This window comes from Calidris pugnax, unplaced genomic scaffold, assembly GCF_001431845.1.
Source record: "Calidris pugnax isolate Ruff unplaced genomic scaffold, ASM143184v1 scaffold133, whole genome shotgun sequence".
In the NCBI taxonomy this organism is placed as follows: Eukaryota; Metazoa; Chordata; class Aves; order Charadriiformes; family Scolopacidae; genus Calidris; species Calidris pugnax.
In genome coordinates, this window is record NW_015090977.1 from 6,447,880 (window position 1) to 6,460,371 (window position 12,492).

At 55.8% G+C, this 12,492-nt stretch overlaps 1 protein-coding gene across 4 annotated transcripts in view; it reads left to right on the forward strand.

Moving 5' to 3' along the window:
* The first annotated feature begins 778 nt into the window (after positions 1-778).
* The window catches only part of GTF2IRD1 (GTF2I repeat domain containing 1), a 62,769-nt gene continuing 51,055 nt past the window's right edge, over positions 779-12,492 (forward strand). For 3 of the 4 annotated variants that reach the window (XM_014953349.1, XM_014953352.1, XM_014953350.1), the window contains exon 1: positions 8,968-9,055. In XM_014953349.1, the coding sequence (XP_014808835.1) occupies positions 9,002-9,055 (54 nt within the window). In that variant the 5' untranslated portion in view covers positions 8,968-9,001. Of the gene's footprint in view, positions 798-8,967; positions 9,056-12,492 lie in introns of those variants that run through there. The other variant, XM_014953351.1, reaches the window with a different exon arrangement.

The following is a 12,492-nucleotide window of genomic DNA, read 5'->3' on the forward strand; positions in this document are numbered from 1 at the left end:
GGGAGCCGCGCCGGTGCCCCAAGTCTGCGTGCGCCTTCTGACAAGGTTATAAATTAGCTTCATTAGAGGAGGATCACTGAAAATAAATTGCTCCGCACCCTTTAGGGGCATCACCGGGCTGTAATTTCATCTCGTCTTTCTGGGGAAAAAAAAAAAAAAAATGCCTAGAAACCCTTGAAGTGAAATTACAGCGTTTTACCCTCAGCTAGAGCTTGGTATTTTCACACACACACACACACACACCCTTCCAAAATGCAAACAGCCCCCGGTGCCCCCCAGAAGAAACTTGGCTGGGGGTTTGCATGGAAAGAAGGGGAGTTAGTTGGGGTTTGCTGTGGGTCTGTGGCACGCGTGGCATCTTGTCACCGCTGCCCGTGGGGACCCCCGAGGAGAGGACTGTCCCAGGCATTGGTTCAGGTCACTTTGCCCAGGTCCCCAGTGGCTGGTGTGATGTTAATACACAGCTGTGGCAGGAGCGGGTGGTGGGCGACCTTTAACAGGACATTAAACATTTATTAAAACCATTAGAATTAGTGTCAGGTTGTATTTATTTATTTTATTTAAAAAGGGGATGGGGTGGGGAGACAGAGGTGAGGTGAGCGTGACCTGAGAGCCCTGTGAGATGATCAATCCAGCTTCCCCTGAGCAAAGACCTGGCTCCAGGACGGATCCAGCATCTTCCCGTGCCCTTCCCGCAGCTCCTTGCTGGATCCTGCTGCGGGGAAGAGCAGGCACCCAATATCTCCCATCAAAAATCTTCCCCTCCATCCTGGGCCCCTCAAATACTTATCGTTCAGGTGGGTTATTTAATTTTTTTTCCCCCCACCTGCCAAAGGTTTATTCCTTTCTGGGGAGGTGGGAGAGCAGGAGATCAGCCTCGCATCTCTGCCACGGCGCCTTCCCGCAGCCGGCCGCCAGCTTTCCCCGCGCCGCCCCTCCGAGGATTACGCTCTCTCTTGAAGAACCTCTTTGTTTCCCCATGTTTGCTGTTGTAATTTACCGACGATGCCGCCGCTCGTTGAAAAACAAGGTCTTTATCTCCGTGGGAATTACACCTGCCGAAATCCAGCCCTATCGCTGCCTGCGCGCCGGGCTCTCCGGGATAAAAAAGCCGGCTCCGGCGCTGCCGCAGCCATGCAAAAGTTTCCTCCACTTCAGCTGCTGGTGAGGGCGATGCTGCCTTCCCCTCCCCTCCTCTCTAAATGCTCCCTGAGAGCAGGTTGTGGCTTCGGCGCCGATAAATTTCCCTTCTCCTGATTTATTTCTCTCTTCCCCTTAGCAGCACAGGTACTGCCAGTATTCAGGGGAATCCGGATATTTTTCTGGCTCCTGGTTGATTTGTTTTATTTTTTGTTCTGCATGTAAGATGGATGTTTTCATGCTCGCTGACCTTCCGGCGCGCCCTGGACCCGGCGCGGTGATGCCGATGGATGGAGAGGAGACCCCCCCATCCCAGGGGAGTGAGGGTGCCTGTGGGTGGCTGGCAGCCGCGCTGCTGGGAAGGGCTATTTTTAACAGCTGGGATCGTGCTGGGTTGCCATCGATGTGCCGGAGCACGTAGGCATCCTTTTATTATTTTAAACCCGATAATTAAAAATAACGCGGAGGCTGTCGCTGCTGTGGGTACCCGCTGATGAGGATGCTCTGGGATGCCGGCTTTCCCATGGCGTGGGGGTCTCATCCACACCCGGACTGAGGGGTGGGCTTTGCTGTGACACGTGCCCAGCTCCCCCTGATGCTGCCCCATTGGGGCAGGGAAGCCCATGGCCATCGGCAGCTGGAGCCATCTCTTTGAGATGGAGCTGGATGGAGCTGGAGCCATCCCTTTGGAGGCGCAGGACAAGAGGAGCAGGAAGGGAGATGGCTCTCGTCAGGGCCGGGGCGAGGAGGGTGGTGGGAGGGCAAATGTCCTCCTGGCACGGGCTGTCCCCATGTGCCCCCTACCTGCAGCTCTGCACCCCCCAAAAGCAAAAGGGCTGGGGTGCACGCTGGCATCGGGGTGCCAGGGCATGGTGCCAGGGTCTCCATGCTCTTCCTCTTCCTCCTCCTCATTACTCTTTGCTCAGGGGGTTGCCAGGCTGGGTGTGCACCCCTGTAGGTGCTCCCCCCCCAGCCCTAGAAACCAGCAGTGATGCCCCCCCGTCGCTTTTAAACCCACGTGCTGTGGGTGCACCCAGGGTTTTTCTGCCTTTCCCCCCCCCCGACACTTCACTAACCCGTTTTTCACCGGTGATGCTACAAAAGGCGTTTAAGCCCAGAACCTTCCTTCTCGCTATTGATTTTGCTTCCTGCTTGAGTCTCTCTTTATTGCCCTTGGTATTTTGAGTAGCTGGAAGGATGCAGGGGAGAGCCGGGCTGCCTCTTGAGGGGGGGTTCATGTCTGAGGAGCCAGGGGGCTGGGGAGGCGTTGGTGGGGATGGAGCGGTACCTCTCCTTGGAGGTGCTGACATCCCTGCGAGTCGCGGTTTTGGGCTGCTCCTTGAAGATGCTGGAGAGATGCGGGATCACTCGGTGCCCAGGGAAAGCCTCTGGTAGGGTGGGAGAGGCAGTTTCTCCTCCTGGTCCCAGACCACCAGCCTCGGGGAGAGGTTAAGGCAATTCCTCACATCTTGGGGGTGAAAAACAGCGTTTTGCTTTGCATCGGGTTTTGGGGCTCCACCACCCGGGTCAGCGACTTGGCGGAGGATGAGGCCCGGCGGCAGAGCTGCCGAAATAAACCCGCCTATTTAAATATTTACTTGCCCATTATAAAGAAGCTCCGTGTTTACCCGCTCCCAGGCTGTGCGCGGCACGAAGAGCCCTGCCCGCAGCTCCCCGACTCGGCACCCCCACCGCCCGGCCCTCTGCGCCCGCGTCCTAATTGGCTGCCACCCATTGAAGGGGAATTGATTAAGAAATTAATTCACCATCGCGGGCTCCGTGGGTCCCCACCCGAAAGCTTTGATCGCGGCGGAGCGGGGACGGATGCGGGCGAGCGCGCTGCTTCCCGTCCTTCTGGCTGAAGCAAGAGGTAATTATAGGGGCTTTTGGTGTTGGGGTTTTTTGGGGTTTGAAAATACTCGTTTTTTATGCGTTTCTGTAAGTTTTGTGGCGTATGAGGCTGTGTGGGTCTCGGCAGGGTTTGGGGTGCGGGTCTGTGCTTGGTGGCATCCTGAATGGGGGTGATGGAGAGCCTGAGGTGGTCCTTGGTGGTGCAGCCCCTTGTTTCCCATCTCATGGATGGAGACATCAAAGGGATTCCATTTTTCAACCCAACAAGCGCATGTGGCAAACAACGAGCTGTGACCCCAAAAAACAGGCTGTGTGCCCTCTGCCTTCCCCATGACCGGGTGCTTTCCCTTCGCACAGCCCCAAAAATCTCTTTTTTTTTTTTTTTAAATTTTATTTTTTGAGGGGCTGGTCCAGAGAGGTATCACCTCTCCTGGAAGCACCACCATCCCGGAGCTAAATCGGCATCGAGCCACCTCCCACACCCAAACTGTGATGCACATGAATTTATTTTCTGCTATTTATGGGGCGCCTGAGCCGGGTTCGTGCTTTCCCCGGTGGCGAGGAACCGGGGTGCCTTACAGCCACCTCAGCACCCCCTAAACCTGCCCCGGGCACCCCAGCGGGCGTTGGGTGCTGGGCGTTGGGTGCCGATTTCCCTGCCCTCCCACTTAAATCAGGCTCCAAATTTGGGACGCCGCTTCCTTTGGCACTTTGTCGGGCGCCGGAGCTGCCGATTAAGGGAAACGTGCCATGAGGCAGGTTTGCTTTGCAGGATTAAAAGCAAATAAATATTTATGCGCTATGCAAAGCAGGCCCGATAAGATATGCGTATCATTGGGAATTTGAAGCGGTTTGAGTTTGGGCCCGAGATGAAGGGGTGAGCGTGTTGGTGCGTTATGTGGGTTTAAAGGGATGTGTTTTTTTTTCTCACTGCACAAAAATAAAAATAGATAGGGGGAAAAACAAGGTTGGGGGTTTTTTTTTGTTGTTTGCTTTTTTTTTTTTGCTGCTTCTCAGCCTGCTCTGGTCTTGGGTTTCTCCATCTCCCCACGTCCCGGTGTCTCTGACTGCAGGGATGGAGCAGAGCCAGGGAGAGAGGGCAGCGCAGGCAGCATTTCGTATGCAAATATAATGCTGGCCCCGTTCCTAATATTCGCTGTGTTTACACGTAAATGCAAACAACTGTTGACTTAGTTTCAACAGATAATGTGTTTCATAACACAATGGAAATGAGAATTAAGCTGGAATTTAGCAAGGGGGAACATGTGTTTCTGCGAGACCTCGGGCTCCCCCGGCCCCGTGCCCGTGTCGTGGTCACGGAGGTGTTGGCGCCGAGGGGTGCTTGGGGTTGGGACTTGGTGTTCTTGGGGGGCTCCTTCTGGCTGGTGTTGGGGGACACCTCTAACAACCCATTTCTCTTGTTAAACTGTCCTGAAACGGGGGTGAGCGAGAGGAGAGGGCAGGGCTGGTGGGCTGCAGGAGGGGTGAGTTGAGGGTGAGGGACCCAGTTATAGGAACCCAAGGTTATAGGGAATGATCCAGGGTGAGTTTTCCCCTGGGAAAGAAGGAGCTCGTGTGCTTCAAGGGGGTCGAGGCATCCAGGGAAGGGAACTGCTGGTCCAGGCCACCGCGTTGGAGCCTGAGCACCAGCATATCCCGGGAGGGAGGAGGTGGCAGCATCCAGGTCACCTTGTCCCCGAGTGACTCCGAGCAGAAGCATCCGGGAGAGGCACCGGCTGTATTTTAGGGACGGATCCTGGCTGGCCCAGGGCAACCCTCGCAGGGCTCCCCGTGGCCAGCCTTCACACCGACCTTTGAGTCACGGCTCCAATCACCGGCTCTCAGAGCCTCTCCCACTGCCCTCCCCACCCCAGCACACCTCAAACCCCGCTGGGGGGTCAAGACACCACTGGGGACACCCCCCCAGGATGGTCCGTGGCCGTTCCCGGGTGGAGGCACCCGATGCACATGGGCAGCTCCCCGGGGAACCGAGGCGTCGCTGGGGAATGGGGCGTTTGGAAGGCGCCTGGTGTGTCATCACTGTCTCTGGGTGTGGGTTTGTCCCCGTCCGTCTGTCTGGCGGCCACCCAGGGCTGTGGCACCTCTCGTAGTGCACGGGTGTTAAAAACACCCGACTTCCCCCCCATGAATACGGTGGGGGGACATTTCACCATGTGCGCCCAAGCTCTATTAGACATCAGCGAATCTCCTCCCACTAAGGGCTGTAGGGATGGTCACGCTGGTGGGGACACCCCGGCTGGAGGTGCATGGCTCTACCAGCCACTGGGAGCCCGATTACAGGTTGGGGACCCCCTGGGGACCCCCCTCCCCAACCACAGAGCTGTGGGATGTGGGAGCAGCATGGTAGGACCCAGTGTGGTGGCCCCAGTCGTGATGATGGGGCCTGGGAAAGCTGAAGCCGGACCCGGTGGCTCCTGGGGTGTCATCTCGGCGCTGAGGTGGACTCAGGTGAACCTCATGAGGTTCAACATGACCAAGTGCAGGGTTCTGCACCTGGGCCAGAATAATCCTCACCATCAGTACAGACTGGGGGATGAGGTATCAGAAAGCAGCCCTGAGGAAAGGGACTTGGGGGTGCTGGTGGACGAGAAGCTGGACATGAGCAGGCAGTGGGCACTTGCAGCCCAGAAGGTCAATCCCATCCTGGGCTGCATCAAAAGAAGTGTTGCCAGCAGGTCCAGAAAGGGGATTCTGCCGCTTTACTCTGCTCTGGTGAGACCTCACCTGGAGTATTGTGTGCAGGTCTGGAGCCCTCAATAGAGGAAAGACATGGACCTGGTGGAGCAGGTCCAGAGGAGGGCCACGAGGATGATCAGGGGGTTGGAGCACCTCTGCTACGAGGACAGGCTGAGGGAGCTGGGGTTGTTCAGCCTGGAGAAGAGGAGGCTCCGGGGAGACCTAATAGCGGCCTTCCAGTACCTGAGGGGGCTACAGGAAGGCTGGGGAGAGCCTGTTTAGAAAGGCCTGTAGTGATGGGACGAGGGGAAATGGCTTTAAACTGGAGAAAAGCAGATTTAGATTAGACATTAGGAATAAGTTCTTTACTGTGAGGGTGGTGGAGCACTGGAACAGGTTGCCCAGGGAGGTGGTTGAGGCCCCATCCCTGGAGATATTCAAGATGAGGCTCGACCAGGCCCTGGGCAACCTGGTCTAGTTGGGGGTGTCCCTGCTGACTGCGGGGGGGTCGAACTAGATGACCTTAAAGGTCCCTTCTGACCCAGATGATGATTTTATGATTCTGTGATTGTATGATGGAGGGCGATGCCTGCCCGGGGTGGGTGGGGGCCAGGCAGCCCCCGCGGCTGTTTGTGTCTGGCAGCTGTTGGTGATGCCGAGCCCTGATAGCGCCGCGGTAATGGCGGGGTTTGGCGGGGAGGAAATGGGGATCCCAACCGGCCGGGACAGCATCCCTCCTCCCCGGCGGCACTGCCCGGCTCCTCGAAGGGTCACAGCGGGGCGGGGGCATGGTTGGTGTCACCAAACACTCCTCCGTGGCTGGTGGTGTCACCTGCCGGCGCGGGGTGCCCCATTCTGGGCAGGTATCGAGGTGGTGGAACTGGCACTGGCTCCCGGCACCGTGCTCCCTGCTATGGGGCTGGAGCAGAAGGCAGATGCTGGGGTGACCCGGGACATGCTGTCACCTTTCGGACTCATCCCCTAAAATAAAATAAGGCAGAAGGGAGGGGGCAGGAGCGGGGAGCTCAGGGCGCAGGATGCTGCCATCTCCCAGCCTCCTTTCATCCCCTCAGAAAGCCCTTTTATTCTTTTATTGAGCTTATTTATGTGGCGTAGGGTCAAGCCTGGGATTAGCAAATAGCCTGTCCTGTAACACGGGGAATACTTGCTGCTGACACACCAGCAACCAGAGAGGAATATCAGAGATAAAATTAAAGCATAATGAGATTAGGTAGCGGCTCTCTATCAGAGACCTCCTTACGCAGAGGTAATTAATTACCTGAGCAGAGCAGAAGGTGGGTGATGAGCGGTGGTGGCCGTGGGCTGGGGTCAGCGTGGGTGGGATGGGGCCACCCCAGTCCTGCCTGGGAGCAGGGGTTTGGCACCATCAACAACGGGTTTGCAAAAGAAAAAAGCATCAGGATTGACCGTTGAGGAGGACAATGAGGTGCCCACCAGCATCCACTCTCATGGTGAGGACCGGGGTGGACCGTCCTCCTCTGAGCCCGTGCAAACTTGTTACCCCCAGCCCAGGTGCTGTGTCTTTGTGTATTTGCAGTTTGGGGTTGTTTTTTGCTAGATAATTAATAATAATAGTAATAATAATAATTAATAATAATACCTGGAGCTGCACCCAGTTAGAGGGACCCAAGGTGGGCACACAAACAGCCGAGACAGAGCATCAGGCACCGTTTGGAGAAAGCAAACCTCGTACCAGGATGTGTGGCTGGTGCTGCAGCACCTGCGGGCATCGTACTCATGGGATTTTTCTTTAATTTAGAGAGGAAAAAAAAAAAAAAAGAAGGGAAAAAAAAGGCAAAAAAGCATGCGCCTATGTAATATAAAATTCAAGTTAGGCTCTCGGTGACTGCGCGGAAAACAACAGGCTTTTTATGTTGGCTCTTGGGGTAGGAGGAGAGCAGGCTAGAATAAAGATTTACAGTGTTTGGGAGATTAAAGGCCCTTGGTACATTGTTCAAATACCACGAGATTAGTTTCCAAGGAGATGGATACCAGTTGCCATAGGCACCGGGGGGCCAGGAATTAGGATTGCGATTTTTTATCCTGATCACGCAACCAGTAGCTGAACGCTGCTCAAACTCGGGCTTTAAATAACCCCAGCATTAGTTTACGCGCCGCCGAACCAGAGGCTGGAAACTGTATCTCCCTTCCTTCCCAGCACCCCTTTTGGGGCCACAGAGTTGGACCCGGGTCTCCATAGAGGGGTGCGAGGGGACACGGGGCTGGGCCACCGAGCTCGGTGCAACCCCAAGACCTTCCCTGGAGGTCCTCCTGGGACTTTTGGGTTGGTTTTTCCTCTAGGCGAGGGGTTGCCGGCATCTCCTTGCCATGGTGGAGCCGCCGCGGTTCCCTGTGGGCGGTTGCTGGGGCAGGGGATGTACGGAGGGGCAGAATTAGTCATCACCTGCTAATTTTGGCTTCTCCCGGTCGCCCGCTTCTGGGAAGTGCAACCCGAGCCCTGGCGCGTGAGAGGCCGGGTCCGTGCCCCCGCTGCCTCCTCTTCTTCTAGGAACTGCGGAGCACCCGGCTGTGCGGGAAGGGGTGCTGGGCATCCCCCCCTCTACCAAGGGTGGGAGGCTCGACCCCAGGAGCCATGCAGGCACCCAGGTCCCCATCGGTCACCCATCCTCCACCATGATGCTCATCTCCAGCTTCACCACCCCCAAAACCATCTATATGGGGCCGCCGGGGCAGGATCGGGCTCAACCATCACGGCTTTCCATGCTCACAGCATCCCTTCCCTGCAACAGTGGCAACGCTTCGAATAATACTTATTTCCCTCCCCACTGCCTTTTTTTTTTTTTTCCTTTTTTCTTTTTTTTTTTTTTCTCCCTTTTATTTAATAAATGAAGAGGCAGTTGCTGGAAGCGAGAGGTTCTGCGCCTGCCTGCCGTGAGATTGCGGCGGGGAAACTTGTCTGGAGCCCGGGGCTGCGCTGCTCGAGCTCTGCAGGCACAGCCACCCCCCCCCAGCAGCCGCCGTGACATGAAAGTGTTTATCCTGGGGGAGATGGAGACGCAGCCTCTGAAGGGCACTTGATCCTCATCCGTCTCTCCTTGCACTAGACAGAAAGCCTGCTATAATTTTCCTACGTTATATTTGCGTGCCCGCCTAGGCCAGGCTTAAGAAAAGCGAGAATGCGACGCCCTGATTGGGGTGGGGGAAGCTAAATTCCTGCTGTGGATACCTCCCCCCACTGCGGGAGCCCCCGGTTTGCTCTTTGCTTCTTTTATAAGTGGGACTAAACCGTGGCAGGCGCCGGATTATCCGGGAAAGCGGAGCTGGGGCGGCGATGCCGGTGGATGTGGTGGTGCCGGCGTGCCTACGTGAGGAGCTTTTCCAGCAGGTGCCCTGGGGTTTTGTCGGTAAAATAAAACAGGGGAGGAGGTGGCTGGTGGTGGGAGCTTGTTCTGCCCGGGACTAACTGGTTGGAAGCAGGGAAAGGGGGGGAGAAAAATTTGGAGGGAGCAGACTCAGCGGGGTGAGGGCTGCTGGCACAGCCAGGATGCGGGCAGGAGTTGGGTGCCCTGGACCGTGCCAGGGGCTGTTTGCCCCCCCCAGCTCTGTTGCTTTGAGACTTGGGCAAAAAGATACTGGCGTGAAAAGCAGCAAAAAAAAAAGGGGGATTTGGGGATGTGGGGAGAAATGGGGCAGCGATTACGAGGCAGCAGCTGGACCAGGTTATGATGGGGCTGGGGGTGCACTGGCACTCACCTTTGGGGGATGGAGATGTGGCCTCAGTGGGCGCTGGTTGGCAGTGGGTGATTGGCAGGGTGACATCTGGGGTCCCCCAAAACCCAGAGCCCCCCCTCTGTTGCCTGCCTAGGATGGCTGTGCCACGGGGGCACCCACACATCAAGCAGCAATGAGGAATTTGGGGACTTTTGGGGGGTGTTGGGCTGCGCCACAGGGGCACCCACACATCGAGCAGCGATGAGGAATTTGGGGACTTTTGGGGGGTGTTTAGATGTCTGAGGGTATTTCTGGGCGTTTTGTGAGTGCCCTGGACCGCAGTTACTCGCTGTACCACCAGCGTTGGTGCTGACCATGCCTGCTAATGAAGCTTCGTTAGCGAAGCAATAAACCCCTCCTGGCACGAGTTGTGTGGCTTCACCCCACGCTGGCTCGGGATGGAGAGGATGCAGCCGCGGGCTGGTGCTGGATAAGGGATTAGGGTTTATCCAGGTGGCACGGGCAGGTTAAAGCCATCGTGCCACGAGCAAGTCGCCCGTGTGGGGCAGAAATCTCCACCTCTGATGCACACACCAGTTACTGGGCGAGCGCGGGGCCGTGCCACAGAGCTCCCGTACCTGGTTGTGGCTCGGGTCACATCCGCCGGCTCCGCTGATACCGGTGTTTGCTCAAAGTGATTAGAAAAAAAAAAAACAAAACAAAACCACAAGTTGAAATTCAAGCTGTGTCCCTACCCCTGGCTTTCGCCCCGCTGCGGTTGATGTGGTTTCCGGGGCTTTTCGCTCAGGCAGCTCCAGCTGGCCGGGCACCTCGCCGCTAACAAGGTGCCTGTGGAAAAAGGGACCTCAAAAGTCTCCGAGGTGGATGGGGGGGGACAGAGAAATACCTTCCCAGTCGGTGAGATGTAACCCTCAGCGTGGGTCCTGCCTGCCCCAAAGCGATGTGGCCGGTGGGGACACTAGGGACAGTCCCCTCTCTTGGAGGGGGGACGCTGTCCCGGCGCTAGCAATGGACATTATTTGTCCCGCTGGCTCCTATCAGGACGGGTCTTGATGGATTTTAAAGCGTGTTTAATGACAGCCAGGGCTAATTGCTTAAATGTCCTCCAGGAGCAGTGTAATTTTTAAAAATCCCCTTTAAACATGCCCTCCCAGAGCAAAAGGCAATTACCAATAAAATCACTGTCGTCTCGTCGTTACGTGCGGGTCATCGTTACACCCGTGTGCGGTGTCACATCCTTCCCCCGCTGGATGGGCTGTGGGTGCTGGTCCTGCTCCCTCCGGCCCAGGGGATGGCTGAATGTGGCATCCGATGCCCCACAGTTTATTGAGTGTTTTGGGTGGCCGAGAAGCCCAAATGCCACCTTCAGAAGTCCTGTTGGTCCCTGGTAGCCCAATTCCCCCCCACCCAGCAGTGCCTTCCCCTGGTCTAGCACATCCCCAGGCTGCCCCTCCTCTCCCCGGGAGGGAAAGTCCGTGTCGAGCCTGTAAATCCATGGCAAGACCTACCTGTAATGTATATATTTGAGTATCTATATTCAATATATATAGATTTATTTATTTATTGAAATATTGTGCTGGAATTGGGGCTGGCTCATTTGGGCTTCCCACGATCTCACCGGCACCGCTGAAGCAACAGGCAGAATTTTCCTGGAAAAATGAAGCAGCAGCTGATTTCCAGCCACTCGCGTGGCACTGCAGGCAGGACTGGCGTGATGGTTGGGGTTGGGTTTTTTTTTTCTTCTTTTTTTTTTTTTTCTTCTTTTTTTCCCCCCCCGACAACGTGCTGAAGGGTCAAAGCTCTCATTAATTTAAATTCTTGTTTGGCTCCCCGAACTGGGAGCCAGCCCACGCGGCTGGAGGCTTTATAAACATCCCGGGCGGGCGCGTGGGGGGATTTCCGTGGTGATGCTGCGATGTCCGTAGGGTGAGGGGGGACACTGGTGGTGTCTGTTTGGGGCTCCCCAAGCTGCTCCCCTGCTTTCCCTTCTCCCTTGCTGCCATCAGACCCCAACGTGCTCCGTGCCGGTGGCATTTCCTTGGTGCTGTAGCTGAGCCAGTGTCCTCTGCTTGTCACCCGTGGGTGAAATTTGTGGTTTAAGGGCTGAGCTGGAAGATGTTGCACCCACCCAGCGCTGGTGGGTTTGGGTTGGGGCACCGGCCCTCGGATGCTTTGCCCTGCTGTGGTTTTGAGTGGTCTGGTGTTCTCGTTATGGGAGACGCTTCATGCGGTGAAAATCCCCAGGATTACGTTTGTAAGATACAGTAGAGCTGCAGGAAAAAAAAGAAAAATCAATCACTGAATTTGGTTTAAAACCAGAGTTGGTAGAAAGCAATATAAGAAGAAGCAGATGCAGGATGTCCTCGGTCCCTTCTGGGCATGTGGCTGTTCCCATCTCATGGCATCTCCTGCTCTGCACTGGGTTTGGCCTTGGGTAATTCCCCAAAAAAGGGGTTATTGCCTTTTTACTGATGGCAAGGGCAGCCCAAAGGAGCAGCGGGCACAAGGGGAGCCGGGAAGAGGTTCAGCCTGGTTTTGTGGGTCCCAGGCAATGCATGATTCTCTTTGGGAAGCTGGATTTTGGGGTTTATGCTAAATAAGGCTTATTGTACACAGCAAGGTGGAAGCAGTGGGGAGGGTGGCAGTGGAGGTCCTTCTCCTTAATGAATGAGGTGCTGTTGCTTCTGGTTGTGGCACAGGGCTGGAAACTGCTGTGAAGCTTGGAAAGATGAGCGAGGAGAAGGGGGACAAAAGCCAACATCAAGAGCTTACAGCACCCAGCTTTGCCATGACCCGAGCCCCAGCCTGGCAGGCGATGCTGGTGCTGCGCTGTGCGAGCTGCTGGCTCCCATAAACTCCCCTCAGTTTCTCCTAATTCAACCCGTTTATAATTTAAGGGATATAATAGCGCCGTTTTTCTTCTTGGAAATTTCCTTTGGGAGGTTGTCGTTGGTTTGTCGTTGGGTTTTTTCCTTTTTTTTTTCCCCTGTTTTGTTTGCTCCGAACACTTTGGAAATGGTGACGCAGCACGCAAGGCTGGAGGATGTTTATTTTGGGGAGAGATGCTGCCCCACGGAAGCAGTTGGGGGG